The sequence below is a fragment of the Labrus bergylta genome, chromosome 8 (genome assembly GCF_963930695.1).
Source record: "Labrus bergylta chromosome 8, fLabBer1.1, whole genome shotgun sequence".
NCBI lineage: Eukaryota > Metazoa > Chordata > Actinopteri > Labriformes > Labridae > Labrus > Labrus bergylta.
In genome coordinates, this window is record NC_089202.1 from 17145882 (window position 1) to 17165235 (window position 19354).

The window sequence follows — 19354 nt, forward strand, 5'->3', positions numbered from 1 at the left end:
TGTGGGCTTTGATGGTTGTGATGTATGAATAACTGTAGCCCTGGTGGTCTTATCTGGAGAGGTGTGACCTAGACCTGACCCCCCCCCCCCCTCCCCCATCCCGCCCCCCATCTTGTTTAAAATGGAGGCTGAGCTGAGCACACTTGCTGTTCTTAAACATTTGCAAGATTCCTGCCAGTCCTCAAGTGCAGAGATTTATGTCTGAGACAACAGTGAGCTTGTGTCCCAAACTATGCAGGCTGCATGCTCCGCACAGAGCAGCACCAACACAAAGGTTCGACTACGTGCCTGTAAAGTCGTCACACGCGACAGAATGTGATTAGATCTTCTGCTCTTTTTTTTTTATGATCCGTCCCAAGAGAGGAGGATAATTCGAGTCCAGCCATGGATAGTGACACCTCCAATGCACCAATCAGCGCACTTACACTGTACAGGCTGAGGAGATAATACACCATCAATCACAGTGACATGAGGGGTGCACTGCAATGCCAGAGCAACAGCACACCTTTATTCTTTGACTACAAGGGGCCGTCTGGAGCTTCTTTTGAATCCACATATTGTACTTAATTTATTTTATATCCTCATTATGTGTAAATTTATTCAGAGTCTTGGAACTACTCATCCTGTAACTGTGCACTGCCTCACTGACACCTCCCTAAAAATAGTGCCCACTAATCCTCTAGTCCCCCTCTGAGAAGCACCACACATTACCAGGCATTGACAAGCACACGCACTAGGTCCAAAACCTCTGAAGGCTTATGCATTTTAATTCAAACTGGGCCTTTTTGCTACGCAGACATTAAGATATGGAAAGAAGTGTTTACCATGTTGATGCACTGTTGTATCAAACTACAGGGTAGGCATGAAGCAGGCGAGATGTAACCTGGCTCTCTGTCACCTCCTTGTTGCAGTGCTGCACCCTCTGCTGGGGTTGATGAATACAGCTTTGACAGGAGAGCCATGTGGACAAGTGCAGTAACAACACAAGACACCAGTGGGACCGTGTTGTCGAAACACACACTTAAGGTGTTGGCAGGATTTTCACATCTTTCTCAAGGAAGCTCAGGAAGCCAACTGGCTGTGGCAGAATGTCAGTGTGAGCTGTAGGCTACGAAGTGAAGCGTTTTTAGTTCTTCAGTATAAGCGTTAAAAGCTCTGACGGCAGTTGAGAGTGGAAAAGAAGTGCAGGGCGTTAATGAAAGCTCAAGTTTGCAAACATTTTGGTGTGAATGTGTAGTCATATCAGCGCTTTAAGAATGATTTAGCTTCCAATGAAAACGACCATGATTCAGTGTTAAAACAAAGTTCTCACTTACTTTAAACACTGGTCACATGTATGTTGGGTCTCCTTTATATGACAAGTATTTTCCTTCTTTTCCATCTTTGGGAAAACATCCCTCTCAAAGACAGTTAAAATAGAGTCTCCATGCATTGCTCAGAGCTTTCCATTGCATGGTGATGAAATAATATGAAGCCCACTGGGAGATAAAGAAGGCCAGCCGTGCATCACAAGTTCAAGTTAACAAACTGTACTCCGTCGTACTACTGGACTCCACTGCATTTCACAGGCAGCTATAAGTCATTTGCATCACATGCCTCACTAATCACCATGCAGGACTTGTGTCTTCCTCTTTGATAGGAGGGGGACATAAATTGTGTTTTAGTGCACTGCAGCTGCCTTGAAGGTTGGAAACAGTGTGCCAGGCCTTGCACTGGCCACAGGAGTATAGTGAAAGGGAGGGAGGCAGCCCATAGAGTGGCATGTACCCCCTGTGGGGATTTTGTAAAAGGAGACCCAAACTGAAATGGACAGCTGAGCCAACTCACATGCCTTGTATATCAACTGGAAGGCCCTCCAGTACCATCTCTAAATCTGTTTTCCTGGCGGTTAGCATGCACCGTTTTTTGTGACTCTCAGCGGTGGTCTCAGGGGTTTTTCCCCCCTTGAATGTCAAAATATTGTTGAACTTCAGGAATAAAACAAAGCAAAATGAAACACAAAACTTTCCCAAACTGTCAAATTGATAACACATTATCAATCTTGCATGCCTGTTTTAGATGAAAGAATCTGAGGATGTTTTACTTTAAGATTTAAGTCTGAAATTAGAACATCTGCACTCTTTCCTGTCTTCCCAAAACAAAATCCCCTGATTTCATCAAATGCATCTTTTTTTTTTTTTCAGGAAAAATAGAATCAGAGACGAGTGACTGGACAGCTTGTCTTTAATAAGACTTAAAATACTCCCACTGACCTTGTAACGCACATCAAAATAATTATAGCATATACACGCACCAGCATTTCAAACACATATGAGTCCATGGAATCTCGATGCACACGAGAGAAGACAGTGTCATGCTTGCACATGTGAAATCAAACAGTGTTTACCTGTTAAATAGTGGAGTACATCTCTGTTTTTAAGGAGCATCACCTTTGAAGACTTCTGGTTTCTTTATCGTCGTTGTTGCGTTCTCATTTTTACATCCAGTTCTGCATACAATCAATCAAAGCTGAGGTTTGAGCAGACGGTATGTTTACACATAATACGAAGCTGCTGCGTGTGAATGTACATTTCAAATCTCCTTCTGTGATTTCTCGGTTCAACTTTACAAAAAACTGTTACATGTGGCTTTATACACACCAGGAGGTTCAATACCTGGCTTTCTACTAAGAGTAGCATAAAATGACTCCCTTTCATACACCTTCAATCGTCAGATTAGCCGTCCTCTGTCCATCACACAGTTAATTTACATTATTCACAAAAATGTACCCAGTCTTTTATATTTCTCTTTCAGTTAAATAACTAAAGAACAAAGTAAAACAAACGCTTCAGCTTATTGTAATCAAAATTACACAGCTGTACCTTAAAGTACAAAGTATGATGCCGACACTTATTGAGGTGCATGGGATTTCTGCCACAAAGATCTTCACTAACGCTGCATCCTGTTTTGTCTTCTTGTCTCCTGATGCTTGGTTTGTCACTTTCTGCAGCCCGATTCATCTTCAGAGAGAAGTATGTTTGCTTTCAGGGGCTTAGAAAATAAAAAAAAAAGGGTGGTTGATTGGCACAGGTCACAGGAGTCCCCATGTGAGCGTCGGCAGGGCTGGGAGAGGTCGGCGGCCTAAAAGGTGACGAGCGCTTCAGCACAGGAACATGTCACAGGACCTCTGCGAGAGGGAGGCAGAGCAAAGGGGTTAAAGATCAGCAACCATCGAGGATTCATCAACACATGCTTACAGACAGAAAGTTGTTGGGTTTGCAGTCAAAAGAGGGTCACACCCTTCGATCTGAGCGATGACATGGTCTTTGAACCTTTGACCTTGTGGCAAAACTCAACACAAAAAGACGATGCAGCGACGAGAGCCTGTTAGGATTTACTGTCCTGTGAACATGGGAGTATTTGAAAGAACTCAAATGAATAATTGTCATCGTCAAATGCAGCCAACTTAGGGAACGAGTTCCTAATTGATGTTAGGCCAAATGATTTGACTGACAACGCCACATGTGCCTACTCTAAATAAATACGAACATTCAAATAAACCCTGGAAGAATGCCTCGATATATAAAATGAAGTCCTATGAAGTTACATTATAACATGCAATTAGTCACGCATATCAATCGTCCCTTCTTCATAAATGTCTTACGTGGTAAAAGGCGTCTCGTGTGTCCACATTTACAAGAGTGAAAATGAGAAGAGAGAATGTTTGCTTTTTATACGTCTGCGTCAAAGGCAAGGGACGTAGGACGAAAAAAAAGTTGTTATGTGTTAATTAATGTGTGATAACATTTAAGAGGACTGCCTCTGTTTGCTTTCAGTAATATTTACGACCTCTGGCTTGTCTTCAGGCTATCAGGTGCAGGTTAAGGTCTTGCAGGAAGGGGAGAGTAAGGTGCTGCTGACGTTGACACAGGGTGTTTGGTTGACTGAGGGGTGATATGGTGCTTAATTGCTCCGGGGTCCTGTTTCTAACCCCCTTGCCGTGAAGCACTTGCGGATAGAGTCTCCTCGTCACCTCGGGCATTCTGGGAATTCCTTGCAGGCCCCTGTCAGAGGGGCTGCTGAAGAAAAGCTGTCATCAGTATAAAGATACCCCACTCCTCTTCACCCCTTTCACTTCACTATTTCTCCCCTATCCCGTCTCTGGCCCTTTGTGGCTGTAAGTGTCCACACCGTCCTCTCCTCGGGGGGGTGATGATCTGCACGTTCGGGGAACAGCAAGTTCTGGTTTTGGTCTCTGTGTGCCGTGAGTCACAACTCTATCTATGACTCGTTCTACTACTGTTGTTCTTCAGTAATGAGAACTTGGAAGTGTAGAGCCAATTTGAAATGAACCATGGTTATGTCTGCTGCTCCTTTTTATGAGGTAAAGACGAGAGAACAAACTGTGACCGACACACTGGTGATCCTGGCTTAACCACATGGCTGTTGGGCAATTGTAAAAGTGCTTTCCTCTTATTCCCTGGATTAGTTTATTAATGGCACATTAAGTAAATCAAAAACATTAGATTTGGATTGTGTTGTCTGTGTGGAGTGTGACTGCTGGGTTATTCCTTTCTGATGCTGCACAAATACAGACATACAGTACACTGTTGTTTTGGCTGTACCCATTCAGTAAAAGAAAATCATTTTTTTAAAGTGTGTTATCTATAATTCACTGGTATCTGAAATTTAAATTAACAGTTTATACAAAAGTCTCCATATTTTAGTGAATTTCTACCTCTGGCATCGACATATCTTTAAGATTTGCTCTTCCAACCTTGGGAAAAAGGAGTGACCCTTTCTAAACTAAACTCTGTATCAGGATGTGAACGTTTAGTCGACTCAATAAGCGTTGTCACAAGAATTACTATTCAGTTAAACACATTTCTATATGCCGGTCAAATATTATATCCAAGCTGTAACGCAGTTGTCCACCACTAGCTGGGGCTTGAGCAGTAGACTAGTGGTAGCTAATGGACCTTCTCTTCTGGCGCGCTAGCACAGCTAACATTAGCCACACTCAGCAAACCAAAAAACATTGTTTACTTGCAGACAATTTGAAATAAGTTGCGCTAAATTGTGACTGTCTTCTGAGTGTTTAGTCTGAATTTAAACATGCATTTAATTGATTTTGAATTAGTCATCTTGGAAAATCCCTCATTTTTCATGCACCATGTTGGTAACATTTGAAAACGATGCTAATGCCTATTACACCTTTTCTACCATTCTGGACTGATTTAAATGACAATAAATTATGAGATTATAAAGTTAGCACGGAAAGGATGTTTCTGATATTGTACAGATTAGCTCTGGTAGTCTCAATGGTTCTCCTTGTTTTCATTCCTCATGCTAGGCTAGTTTCATCATCTGCCAGGTTGCTTTGATCGTGTCTTTCTTCTCCTGATTGAACAGTTGATTTTTGTATAATCATGTCGTGAGTGTTGTAAAGCAGTTCATGACTGTGTACCTGCAACGTGCTGAGGCTTCATGGGGCCGGCCTTTTTCAGGAATGAATCCTCACTTTCAAACGACAGGATGGGATCAGAGTCCATGCTGCTTTCAGAGTTATCCCGCGCTCCGTTGGTGGTGTTGCCATGATTTGTGAGATGGAGGATATCCCCAAAGTGGGCGGTGTCTCCTTTAGTGGACAGACCGTTTTCATGTCTTGTAGGCTGGACCCCATTGACCACTGGAAGCGAGGGGCTGCTGAAGAGGGGGAAACACAAAGAAAAATGTGGTTTTAGTTATTAAGGGTGACTCGTATAACAAATGAGTCATCACAGCATTGTCCAATTACGACACTTTTTTTCAGTCTACCCCATGAAGAGTCTTTAAATACAGAAAGTAAACATTTCAAGAAACAATAGCTTTCTCCAAACTCTTCAATTCTTCACTGCAACAAACAAGAAGCAACCGTTTGTACCTTTCTTTGCCATTGGTTTGTCCGTTGTCTGTCTTGTGAGGCAGGTTGACCTCTGGCTTTGGCGGATATTCAGCAGAGGCTAAAGGAGACAAATGAATCAACCATTTATCCAGTGTAAAAACAGACACATTAACATGATCATCTCACATAAATAACCTTTGAACGAACATCAACCAAAGCATGAAACCAATAATGGCCTTCTTCAAACTGTGTCAGGCTAACTGCTAAATTGGCAGAAAAAGGGAGCTACATTTTCCATGGGTTTCCTGCCTGTGTAATCCCCCCCTTTCCCGCTCTGCTGAGGACACGGCTGTGGTTGAAACAGATCTCCACACACACCGACTACAATAGAGGCACGCCTGCCAGACCTCCGACCACATCAGTGGCTGGCTTATGTCTTCCTGTGATGGGGAACTTTGCCTCAAACAGCATATCTCCGTGACCACATTGATCCTCTTTATCTTACTCATCTACTGTATGTGACGTGGAAGCCTGGGCAAAGAGGGTGTACGCTTCTCAGTTTAGTTTGGATTTTTTTTTGGCAAAATTAGAAGCTACAAGATCACACGTGTCCCTGTAGAATAGCTTGTGTCAATAGCTAATAGCGGATAAATGCTGCAGGCTCTTCCTCTCAAAAGTCCCTCTGTCCCACAGTTTGGACAACAAGCAAGCACACATGGGTCCTATTTTACAGAGAAAAAACTAGTTAAACTGCAGCTGTGCAGGATGTGAAGCAGAGATGTATAATCTAATAACTCATTTTCTACAAAATCGTCTCAAGGAAAGCTGACTCAGGCGGAAATTAGAACTTAAGTGCAACAAATACTTGTGACTTTGTTTAAGCTAACATATGGAAGAAGTAAAATAAGCAGAGCAGAGATGATACATGTGTTCTCTAATTCAAGCCCAAAGGATGAATAATAAAGATTTCTTTGTTGAGCAATAACATGAGTCAGACACTGTCTTAAATGTCATGTGTTCATGGTTAAGGTCGATCTGCTAATTGCAAAAATAGTAAAATCCCATTTTTGGGTGGATTCTGCAAACCAGCTGGTCACAAAGCATACACAATAACTGAACATCAGTTAAAACCATTACCCTTCACAATCCAGCTAGATTAAAGGTCACATAATATACTAATTTTCAGCAAGTTTAAACAAGTCTCAGATCTCCCTTAAAACATGTCGGTAAAGTTTCTTCCCCATGATCCATTATGATCCTGTATTTGATCATGCCTTTAAACCCCTCTATTTACACCCTGCTCTGAACAGCCTGTTTCTGTGTTTATACCTTTAAATGCAAGTGAGATGTGTTCAACCACACCCCTCTAGAAAGGTTTGGATGGTTTTTGGGCTTTCTTGAACCATGCCTGATCGTTTATAGTGGAAAGGCGAACTTGGAGGACCGAACAAACACCTAGCTGTGGGAGTGTCACTCACCTGGGGGAGGGGTTACTCCCCTTTGTGATGTCACAAAGGGAAAATTACCAAAGGGCCTGTTTTAGCACACATTTTCAGAAAAGTGGAGGAGGCAAAATACAGAGAGGATGGACTTTTGTCATTGTTGCGAGGTTTATTGACAGGCTAGAGACACAGAGTAGTGTGTCTCAGAAAACAAAGTGTATTTTGCACAATATGTGACCTGTTAAGGCTAGTAGTGGGGTAATGATTTAACTCCATCACTTAATCCCCTGTGAGGGGTTTGAACTGGTTATGAAACAGATTGAAGTTAATACTGATCCCTCACTATGAGTTACAAAAGGCAAATATGACCATCAGCAACAGGAGCAACTATCGCTATATAGTTATTTTTCATGCCTTTAACCACTGCCAGGGGGCAGTTGTCAGACAAAACATTTAACGGCATGCTGAAGAAACAGCCCTTTTGGTACTTTACACAATAGTTACTGTATTATATGAGACTGATATGTGTGATTGTTTACAAAAGCAAGATGAGTTTTTCATCACAAAACACTTCTTACAGATGTACAGGACAAGATATGCAAATACATAGAAGCCCCACTTTGTCTGCATAGGGCGGCAAAATCGACAAGTTCCTCAAAGGAGCTTTAAAGAAATTGGGTTTTTTTCCGCTTACCTTTGCTGCTCTCTGCCTCTTTATCATTGCCATTCGTGGGCGGGGAAGACTTTGTTTCTTTCTGTAAAAAATATATTTTTTGTCACTTTTTAGTCAGATTTTTATTGTTGTTTTATTATTTTTATTACTATTTTTTAAGTAAAAACGGAACAGCAAATGTACCTTGTCGCCGCCATCTGTCTTGCGTGTCCGCTTCATGATCTCGTCCAGACGCTAAAAAACAAAAACAAAAGAGAGAAAAATAAGAAAGGAAATGCCACAAAGAACAAAATACCAATCACAGCACTTTTTTAAATAAGATCACAGGAAAGATCAGGACAGATGTGTTTGTGAAGTTCAAATATAAGGGTTTCTGTTTCTCATTACACTAATCAAATGCATTATTCATTATGGTTACAGTTAGCTAAAGTGCCCACACACTTTGACGGACTCATGTTTCACATTTCACTGTTCTCTGCTGAAAAAGCTTGAGGTGAATGGACCGAGTCAAACTGGGGCCCTTATGTCTCCAGGTGGAGGGCTGTGTCAATAACGAAGCAGCACTTGTGTTTTCAGCTGGAACGTCGGCGTAGGATGGTCGAACAATGAACAGTAAGAACGTCTATGCTTTACAGCCAACAGGATGGAGAGATTTGTCTGAAGATGACGATCTTCATCTGAGGGACACAGCTAGCCTGAGACTACAAGACCGGAACTGCAGCTGTCACTCATAAAAGGGAAACTGTTTTAAGATCCAAGATATTTCATGGATAGCTCATGCACTTTTGGAATCTCATCTTGCTTCTTCCTTTGGCAAAAGACTTTTGTATGTCTAGTTGCTTTGTTTCCCATTGGGCTATACTTAACACTCTGCTCTTGCTGACCACAAAGTCTTTTTTAAGAGTTAGTTTTGTTTGAAGTCAGTCAATCTGCAGCAATATTTCATTAAGTGTGACTAAGCAGAGAGTCTTTGGAGCAGAGGACATGCTGTTCAATTGGGAAAAATCAAGCACAGAGCCAGGCTCGGGCAGTCTGCACCGGGCCTGGCATCTCTAGATAAGAGCCTCTTACACATGGAGCTAGACGAGGGTAAGGAAAGGCTTAGCTAGCATACAAATGCAGATGTGGGTGGTTTACTCTATTAGATGGTCACAGTCATAGAACACACACATAGATCTGCACAAATCCACACAGATAATGATTGGCACAGCAAGGCCTCCATTATTACTGTTTAAATATAGCTCTATGCTCATACACAGTCTAAGCCTTGTTAAATCATGGCATGCAGACGGCCAATCCTGGATAAGCCAAAAACATCATTCATCTTGGTTTCGGGGACCCAACTTTCAAGCCTGCTCTTGTAATGTCAGGAGACAGACCACAGTTTTATGTACCCCAGAATATGATACCCTCCATTGAGGGAGGAGAGCTTATTATATAATGACTGTAGAATTAATTTTGTGTTACCCTGAGGTGTATGCAGAGAACAGACATGGGTCTAGGGATGTAAAATACTTTTAATCAATCAATTTGGACATTTTAAGGTTGTTTGATTCCCCCTTAAAAGGATTTTAAGAAAAGAAACCAAAAAAACCTGATTGAAGGAACAACAATGGGAGGACAGATGCATTGCCCTACCTTTTTCCTCTCCAGCCTCTCCTGCTCCTCCTTCTGGAAGTGTTTCTCCCTCTCCAGACGCTGCTTCTCTGCCTCCTCCCGCGCTTTAGCCTCAGCCTCTTCTTTCTGAAAACACACACACACACACAGGCGACAATCCAACCCAAATGTTAATGCCAGCATAGTGGGGGAAAAAAAATCTCAGCCAAAATAACATGCCTTTTACGTAACAAGGGCGTGGTTGCACGCTGCAATTATTGTTTACAGCCATAAAAGGAATAGTTTTTCTGTATCCTTCAGCCAAAAAGTTATATTTTCAAAATTGACAGCTTTGTGAGAACTACTCAAAGCAAAACACAATACTTTCTTGATTATGCCTTTGCATAATTTTATCAGATCATGTTCAACCACGAGTGCCAATTCTGTGAAAGACCACAGGGGGGTGGCAAAGAGCAATGGCTGGATGTATAGACATTATCTGATGCCAGGGCTGCTCATGCTGCAGGATGACATCCACAATATTTACAAACAAACCAAGGAATGGTGGTTATTTCTATAAGAAAACTCTAAAATAGAAAGGGAATTTTAATCATATGCAAGCTCACCAGTTTGGTTTAATATATGACTAAAAGGACAACAACTTACAGCTTGTCCTGAAAATACTGTTTACAAAAAAAGGTCAAGGTTGAGGTGAGCAGCTGAACTGAAACGGTAAACAAGTGAGGGGAAAAACAGATTGTTTGCTTAAGATAGAAGAGCATGTCATTTGTGGTGTGATGGGCAAAGTGCCTGGGGATAATGTGAGGCTGCAGTGTGAGAGCACCAATGCGTGTGTCTTGACCTTTACTCAAAAGGCAGCAATCATTTTTACACTGGTGCTTTATGGACCTTATCACTGCAACAGCTTCAAGTACTTATGAGTTACTTCAGCCCTGATCTAACTAGCACAGCTCGTCCACTGCACTGTGTTCACACCCAACAACTTCCACTTCAGTCGCTTGCTCTGCTTGCTTGATGAAGACGGTGAAGCGTACCTGTTTTTGCAGGCGCAGGTTCTCCTCCTGCTCGGCCTTGGCTCTCTCCTGAGCTTCTTTCTCGTCCTGCAGGCGCTGGGCTTCGTCCCTCCTCTGTTGCTCCTCGGCCATAGCACGGGACTCTTCCTCCCGGAGCCGCCTCTCCTCTGCCTCCCTCACTATCCGCTCCTCTCGCAGGATCCTACAGAGTATGGACGGGAGTTTCGGTTAAGCAGGTTTTCACTAAATCATTTAATCTGGTGCACACTAAGAAATACAATGACTTTTCCTTGCTTTATTTTACACTTGTCCTCTCAGTGGAGATTAAAGCACCAGCAACAAGAAACTATTTCAGGAACTGGAAACAATCAGAAGTATGAGTGCCAACAGGAGATCACATCTATTCCCGAGCTGTAAATAGGAACTTGTTGCGGTAAGAATCAGTCGACAGGCTATCAGTTTCTTAATGCTTCCACACCATGGCCAGTGAGGACTCATTCAGACACACATCTGATGTGAAAATGCATGGAGCAGTCCTGCTTAGTTTGACAGATGTCTGTTTCATGTCTGGGAAATACAAATACGTCCTGTGTGAGGTTTGTTTTCAATATCAAAATGTCTATAAAAGCATATTGTACACCTGTGATTTCAGAATAACTTTCATAATACATTGGCACTTTTGGAAACACTCTTTATAATGCTTTATCACTATTCAAATGTCCTAATGACGCTGACATTGTCATGTTCCTTTAGTCTCCCTTTAATAACCTTTTGTACAATTCTGATCAGCTTGTTCTCTTAACTATACATTTCTTAAATTATCCTGCCTGAAATCGCAGCTTGGGAATATACCCTTCAACAAGGACACAGACATGTTTATTAAAAAAAAAGTGTTTTGAGGCTTATTTCTAATCCACTGACTTGTCTTTCTCCTCCTGTTCACGTCGCTCCTGCTCCTCCCTCTCCCTCTGCTCCCGGGCCTGTCTGCGTCTCTCTGTCAGGATGCGACCCGCCTCCTCTGCGTCATTGGTGCCTGCCATGGGCTTGGCTGATGGAGAGGGTGCGGGTGATGCTGCAGAAGGAGCTGAATGAGCCGGCTCAGGTGAGCAGGAGGCTGCAGCGGTAGTAACTGTCGTGCTCGTTGCGTGAGGGGAGGAGGCAGCCGTGGCTACTACGATAGCAGGAACCAGAGGAGAACCTAGAAAACAAGGGAAACAGCTGTTACACAGAGACAGACACGTACAGATCATCTGCTGTGTATCAAAGAAATGACCATCAGGTCATCATAAAATGTTCAGCAGCAGCCTTTTCTCTCCACATTCACTGTGAATCATTCTTTCTTTAGCAACTGGAAATGATAAACAGCAGTATCTGCAGTCTAAGAAGTCAGTAATTACATAATTAAGGCTGATTAGTGCAGCCTCTCAGTGCTGTGTGTGACAAGACGCAGAGTATGGAGCTGTGTGTGGCGCTCTAAATACATTTGCATGGCTAATTAAGCCTGATGTAATCTCTGCCTATTGGCTCTTGAAATAGACTGATTTTCCAGACGTTTGTTCACTTTTTCCATTAGATTTTTTTGTCTTCTGGCAGGCCAAAGGAAGAGACCAAGCCAGACAGTGAAGAACCATTATAACAGAATACAATAACACAATATGACTCAGATATGGAGAAGGCTACCAAGTGCTTCTGAACCACAGGACAGGCCAAAAAGCACAGTGGATTACTGTAGACAAAAAGAACCTGCAACAAAGTGCAGATAATTGTGCTGCATTCTGTTCTTAAAAACTTACATAATAACATTAATTACTAAAGATCCTTTGATTTGCTTGTTCCACATCATTCAAACACTTGGTATGGTCTTCCTCAGTGGTCATCACTGCTACCTCGCTCAACGTGTGATCACAGGCGGACAACAGAAGTTCTTTACTTAGTTAAAATGTCAGCTGAGCAAACTCCATCTACTAATGCCCCTCAACGAGATATGGTGGAAAGCTCAGGCAAAACCAGTACGATTTTAGTGTTACAAACAGGCAAACTTTCTCATGTTCCAGATAAAATGGACAAATTGAACTTCATAATTTCTCCTCCAGCACAGAGTTTAGATTGTTATGCTATGAGTCACAGCACTGGGATACAATCAGACCCTAAGTTTATGATTTCTCTATGGAGGTGACCTTCAAAACTGTGCACAGGCAGCCTGACTGTTCTTTTTGATTTGAGAGTAACCACAACAACACCAAAACGGTTTCCTGTACTTACCCTTTCTCTCCTCAGGGGTTGCGGGCCTGCGAGGCTCCTTCACTCTTTCAAGGGGGGCGGGGGAGGATGTACGGGGGTCTATCCTGGCAGGGGTCCTGGCTCTTTTCGGCCGACTTTTAGGGGTGGATGGGCTTCCACGGGTGGATGAAGGCTTAGGGGAGGGGCTTCCACGTGTGGATGAAGGCTTAGGGGAGGGGCTTCCACGTGTGGATGAAGGCTTAGGGGAGGCAGCAGGGCTGGGTGAGGCTGTTCTGCCTTTAGGCGTGGCAGGGGATGACGGCCGTTGTCTTGATAGAGGACTAGGACTGGAAGAAAGGAACATTTGGGGATAAATTATACGACTGATGGGAAACATGTCAAAACTTAACCCAGTTGTTGATTCTCAGAACAAAGCTGAAAATGTAGTTTAGATATACAGATGTCCTGATGAAACCTGACTTCAGAAAACAGATGCACGGCAGACGAGGCACTCAAACATTGCATCATCCTTACAGTGCTTTGTCATTCAGCTACACACAGGCAATGCAACACTTGGAGAAAGACATGCATTATGATAAAGGAGACTTTTTTTTCCCTCCCGCCTTCGGGCATTGTCAGCTCTGCCAAGCTCTTTGATGCTTTTTTTATTGACTCAAAAGAACTTTCTTTTCTCCTCTTCCATCTCTTCTGTCATAAAATGTCATTTATTTCAGTTGCCTAAGGATACGAGAGGGGATGACCACGCGTGTCAGGACCTTTCACTCACTGCCAGGTCTTTAACAGAGCACTAACTATGATGTCATTACAGTGCAGACGTAAACATCGTCGCCCTGGCTCATCCAGCCATGGAGCACAAACAGGCTGTGTACAGGGGGATGTGAGGTGAACATTGTTTAGAATATTGTTTCTAAGACCGGGTCTGTATGTATGTCAGAATTTGACAACAGCTCTTAGGTCATTTTGGGTAATAGGATGTTTTCTAAAGTGGGGGTGGAAGCTTTTATTGGATATAACCCTTACATGGTCCTAATGGTGAGCTTCTCAATTGGATTGATAACAAGAGCTCACACTTGTCTTGCTATATAACAGTGTTAACGCAGCTAATGTTTATTTTTCTGATTAAATACAATGCCCATTATTTACACAATATATGTTTACATTATACATATAATTTAAAAAAATGATTATTAAGATAAGGTCCATTTTCTTTTGTTCTATAAAACCAATGGACAAAAAACCCCGACAGATATTCAATTACTAAAATCATAAAACAGAATCTCTACACAAGTGAAGACTGAACTACAATGATTTGAATTTTTTCCCTTGATGAATCTACAAACATTGAAGTGGAAAAGGTCGGTTGTCCAACATTAGGTCTTGTAACTAATCATGGGCTTTGTCAGTTTTGTAAACATTAGATTTACTATCTCAATAAGAGTTCGGTACTTTTTCAGATTTGTAAATCATTAATAGAATCTAAATCAATACATTATTGAATGTTTAAATGAAGAAAAATAATCATTAGAAATAAGTAATAACATCTTACCTGGGATCAGTTCTGTGTCTCATACTGGGGAGAGACTGTCTCTTCTTCAGCACCTTCTCTTTACTGAGAGCACTTTTCTCCTTCTCGTTCTCCCGCTCCTTATCTTTCTTTTCTTTCTTGTTTTTATCCATCTGTAGGTCAGAGGGATGAAACACACGGTTCACAAATGTCAGTCTGTTCATGTCATTGCATTATAATCACAACAGGACAGATGACTACATATTGGTCTGTATACATTGTCAGTCAGAGGACAGCCAAAGGGCAGAAGTTAATCAGGCAGACTTACGGGTGTGGAGCTCCGTCTGTGTTGGCGCTGCGTGATGTCTGGCGTGCTGGACGTCACCCTCCAGCGGTCGGAGCAGCGGCGGTGGGGCTGGTGGGCGCACAAGGTGAGGGGACTGGCTGAGGCCGAACGGGGGCAGAGAGGAGAGTCTGAGGCAAAAGCGGCTGATGTTAATGATGCTGAAAGATGTTCATCTAATGCAAGTCCTTTTTCTTTTTCTGTATTTTAACTTACGACCATCTTTGCCGTTTGTGAGGACACTGGCAGCACTGCGGCTCCTTGCGAGGAAAGACAGCGTTGGTGTCATCAGGCGGTCCACAATACTGCTCTCCCATGGACTGAGCGTAAGGCCGCGGGCTGCAGGAAGGAAAAACGGAAAGAACTTTTTATTTTATTTAAAATGTGTCTTAAATGGGTGTCCTCAGTTTAACAAGAGGACCGCTTGAAGTTTATCGACCCAAACCGTAGTGAGATTTGAAAAAATTAGAGGAATTGATCTGAGATCGATCTTTACAGAAACCTTTTATTCACAACCCAGACAAAGACAGTCCAAAAAAAAAAAAAAACATCTACATTTTGTCACCACAGGGAAATGACAAGAAACCAGGTTGTAGCTCAGAAATACCAACATGCCCACAAGTCATTAAGACCCCATCACACACAAAATCCCAGTTAGACACTTCAGTGCCACCCAAAGAGAATATAAGAGAACCAACACAAGCTCAGTAAGTGTGTCTGCTATAACCTTGGGCTGCAGTGGTACCACCCAGGAGAGAGAGAGAGAGTTATTTGAAATGCTCATCTAGACTCTGAGTCACTTATTTATAACCACAGCCCTGAGCTTACAAACAGTGAAGAACTGGAGAGTATTGTAGTGTTCTGTATTTTCTTGGGGGGACATATTTGCTTTTTTGGCTTAAGGTGTGCATGTCACACTGACTACTTGCAGAATGTCTTCTGCTGGAATTGTGTTGAAAGAGTTATAAAAAATATATAGTTGTCACTCTCCTGAGCAGCACAGGAACAGGACCTGCTGCAGGGAGTTTTTCAGAATACATTATCTCCTGAAATATGCTGACTCACTCACTGACTTTACTTTTTTTCAAACTCAGGAGTTTCTCATCCTGTGCAAGGATACAAGGTGACCTTATTTACTTCACAAGTATAAAAAAGAGAGCAATAACACATCGGAAATGGTTGATTAAAAGAGATAGAACCCACCTGTGTGATCATCAATACAGGAAGCCAACATAGACAACGTAAGAGACATCCCATAACCAGTTTGTAATGATGACAATGAGCACAAAGGGATCCACTGGACGATGCAAACAGATGTCATTACCACAAAATGAACCAACCAAAGGACAGTAAAAAGACAACAAAACCCAAAAAATGAACACCAATAATTATAACCAAATTACAATATGAGCATGCAGAGCATGTCAAACAAAGCCTCGACCCAAACTCTGGAAAGTAAAAAAGAATTTAGTTATTTGGGAAGATGGAAATGGATCACCTGTAAACCATCAAGCACAAGAGACGGACTGAAATCAGAAAGGGGAAGAACTGAAAAAAACAGGACAATGATGGACGGGTTCGGAGGTGTTGGCGGTGATGAACACATTGAAACGGAGAGGAGGAGGAGGGGGTGGGGGGTCATTCCAGGTGTTGCCTTACTTCTGCTGGGGGAGTTCCAGAGCGTGGCGGAGGACTTGGACAGTCGCTTGTTTATAACAGTGTCCACGTGTTTGGGCAGGTTGACCGTCGACAAAGAGCATCTGCCTAAGAAGCCAAGAGAGCGCCACACAGATGTTCACACAGGGCACATGGTAGAGAGGCGGGGGGAGATTCTGTGGCATCATGTGTTACGCTTGAATCATCGCCCTCTACAAACAAACACCCACAAACTTGAGAGGAAACTACAATAACGAGTTTGTGAGTTGAGCCCCCATGATTAAAGAAAGAATCCTACGCCTGTTTATATACCAACAGACAGACATCTATGGCAGCAAACATGCCAGACATGATATATAAGGGTTTTCAGTTCAACCAAATCACAAAACACTTATTTTTACTTCACTGTAGTCTTATTAGCATTGGTCACTTGGTTAAGCATAACAGAACAAAAGTGAACTAGAAAAAAAAAACGTTTAAAACTACAAAAACAAGTGAAGAGCAAGAAAGTCATTTAAAAAAAGCTGCATAAAAAGAATTGGAAATAAGCTGCAGGAAACATTTACTCATTTCAACCTTGATGGCTTAGACTGATACTCAAGAAAAGGGAAAACTCTGAATTCTTTAAACCATCTTTGTGGAGTACTAGTATCCTTCCCGGTTGTCTATCCATTAAATAAACTGCAACCAAATGAACTCTGCTCTTTTTTTCCAAATGTTGTCAGGCATGACCCAAAGAACATTACTGTACAGGAGGTGCAGTATTGAAGCAGGACTTTCCTATTTACATTTCCATTAAAGTAGACAGGGCTAGAGGATGAGGCAGTTTGCTCTTTTGAAAGAAGCCAAGACGGGTACTTGTAGCATTTTCCTGAATAACATCACAAACTCACAGCCACTCCACTGTCGCCTGTTTACGCTTCTTTACTGCCATAATCTGACAGGCGACAGACTGGTGAGGGGGGAAGGAAGGCAGAGATTGATGAAAGAGACAATAATTCTCCCTGGCATTCAGCAGGGTGATTACATGACACAAGAGAGCGCTCAGGACTCATATTATAGCTTACATTTAGAGCTTCCAGAGGATGGCACAGAGGGGCAGAAGCATCTATCAAGCACTTAAAACAACATTTCTACAATATAACATGGTCTCTGCAGACCCTGTTTCATCGACTGAACCCTGCATACTGCAAGTGTTGCAATAAAGAACTTTAGCGATCAATACAGACCTGTAATGATCAGGGGATAATGACAGCAAAAAAAAAACAGCCAGCTAAGACAGAGTTGTGGTAGCTTATACACGAGGAGAAGCCGTGTGTTAAGGTTTTTAAATGCAACAAAGACACATCAGACTGAAGTGTAACCAAGCAAAAAAACACCTGATGCTTTCAAAGTCTGTTTGGATCCCTGATGTGCATCTGCCTCTGTCATATACCAACCCAGCACTGTGCATAAAACACTGCATACCAAACAGACACAACAGTTCTGCTGTTGGAATTAAAGAACAAAAGAACAACATGGTTTTGTTTGACTCATGTAAAAAAGTAATAACTCACTATTTTCATGCTGCATTGTTTGACTTCCACAAATTGTTCCAGTGGGGGAAAACTAACCAACCAATTAGATAACAGGTTCATTTTTTGAAATATTTATCAAAGCAGAAGTAGAAACGTTTGCAAGTCTGTTTCTTAAATCGGAAGTTTAGTTCTTTATTTCTTCATTTTTAAAGAAGATTGTGTTAACTATTTTAGACAAAAGAAGTCCTTTGAAAAGCTTTCTGATCTTCGAGCATCTGAGATGAACATTTCTCTACCATTTAATACTGTTTAAAAAAACCTCAATCATAAATGACAAGTCGCATCTTCCTTTAAAGTTAGAAAAAAACCTCTGCAAGGACATCACACTGTATTGAAGATCGTCAGAGAAAACCACTGAGAGAAGCTGCACGCTAACTGGTAATTGATTTCCCTCTAATGGACTTATGGGGTTAATGGAACTGGAACTGGATAGCCAATGATGACAAATAAAACCCCCAAATGACAGAATCTATGGCCATTGAAAGGTTCGTATATCACACTGATGCAAGGATAACTGAGGCACACGCTGACTATTATCAGCTTTGTGATTCTTGAGTGGTTACTATTGATTCCTTAAGGTTTGCAGAATCATCAATCTACTGTACTTACTTTCTTTCTGGCTGGAGTTCTGGCTTAGCGCTCCGGCCCAGGACCATCTTTGCTGGCGGATTTCTGCCCACGTCTTCTTGGTTGATCTGTGGATGGCTGCCTCATAGCGTTCCTGGAAAGGATACAGGAGGAGATATCCGTTATTTAAATATCTAATTCAGTAAGTACAGGATCCAGAACGTGGCAGCATTCAGCTGAAAAGCCTTGATTCAACCCCTCAGGCTGGATTATGTGTTCTTCAGCAAAATCCTAAATCCACTCATTTGCAACTGACCCTGTTCAGCAGTTTTTCCAGTGAAGGAGGGCGGCGCACACCGTGCTTTTTGTTATCGATGAACTGTTACACTAACATCACAACCTACTTTATTCTTCTCCAGCTTCTGTTTCTGTCTCTCCTCCAGGGCAGCTCTCCTCTTCTCCGCCTTGATCCTCTGTTCCTCGAGCTTCCTGCGGCGCTCCTCCAGCTGCTGCTCCCTCAGCTGCCGAGCCTTCTCCTCCTTCTCCAGCCACTGCGTCTTTTTAGTAGCTAAGACGGGACAGAAAACGTGCAGTCATCGGGGTAAGTTTTCGCCACAAGAGTACAGGACAAGAAGCCCTCTCACTCTTCCCTGTCCTTTCATAATACTGTTGTCATTGCTTGCACTCTCTCCACTAAAACTCCACTATTTTTCACATCTATTGATGTTTGCCGTAAGTATGTGTAAGGTTCACTTGTTACTTAAAGCGGTTGTTGAAAAAACACTTTGCCCATTACCTCTATTGTGCCTTTTGTTTGAAATATATAAATAAATGTAATTACCTGACCTCTCATGAAAT

At 42.2% G+C, this 19354-nt stretch overlaps 1 protein-coding gene across 7 annotated transcripts in view; it reads right to left on the minus strand.

The window, feature by feature from the left end:
* Nucleotides 1–2205: 2205 nt before the first annotated feature.
* The window catches only part of map7d1a (MAP7 domain containing 1a), a 39362-nt gene continuing 22213 nt past the window's right edge, over nucleotides 2206–19354 (minus strand). For 2 of the 7 annotated variants that reach the window (XM_020633527.3, XM_020633525.3), the window contains 15 exons: nucleotides 18901–19064; nucleotides 18539–18650; nucleotides 16356–16460; nucleotides 14913–15035; nucleotides 14682–14827; nucleotides 14396–14526; nucleotides 12871–13175; nucleotides 11530–11806; nucleotides 10630–10810; nucleotides 9617–9721; nucleotides 8162–8212; nucleotides 8000–8060; nucleotides 5903–5981; nucleotides 5447–5685; nucleotides 2206–3166 (listed from right to left, as the gene is read on the minus strand). In XM_020633527.3, coding sequence (XP_020489183.2) covers nucleotides 3156–3166; nucleotides 5447–5685; nucleotides 5903–5981; nucleotides 8000–8060; nucleotides 8162–8212; nucleotides 9617–9721; nucleotides 10630–10810; nucleotides 11530–11806; nucleotides 12871–13175; nucleotides 14396–14526; nucleotides 14682–14827; nucleotides 14913–15035; nucleotides 16356–16460; nucleotides 18539–18650; nucleotides 18901–19064 — 2090 coding nt within the window. In that variant the 3' untranslated portion in view covers nucleotides 2206–3155. The remainder of the gene's footprint in view (nucleotides 3167–5446; nucleotides 5686–5902; nucleotides 5982–7999; nucleotides 8061–8161; nucleotides 8213–9616; nucleotides 9722–10629; nucleotides 10811–11529; nucleotides 11807–12870; nucleotides 13176–14395; nucleotides 14527–14681; nucleotides 14828–14912; nucleotides 15036–16355; nucleotides 16461–18538; nucleotides 18651–18900; nucleotides 19065–19354) is intronic. The other 5 variants (XM_020633530.3, XM_020633529.3, XM_020633528.3 and 2 more) reach the window with 4 other exon arrangements.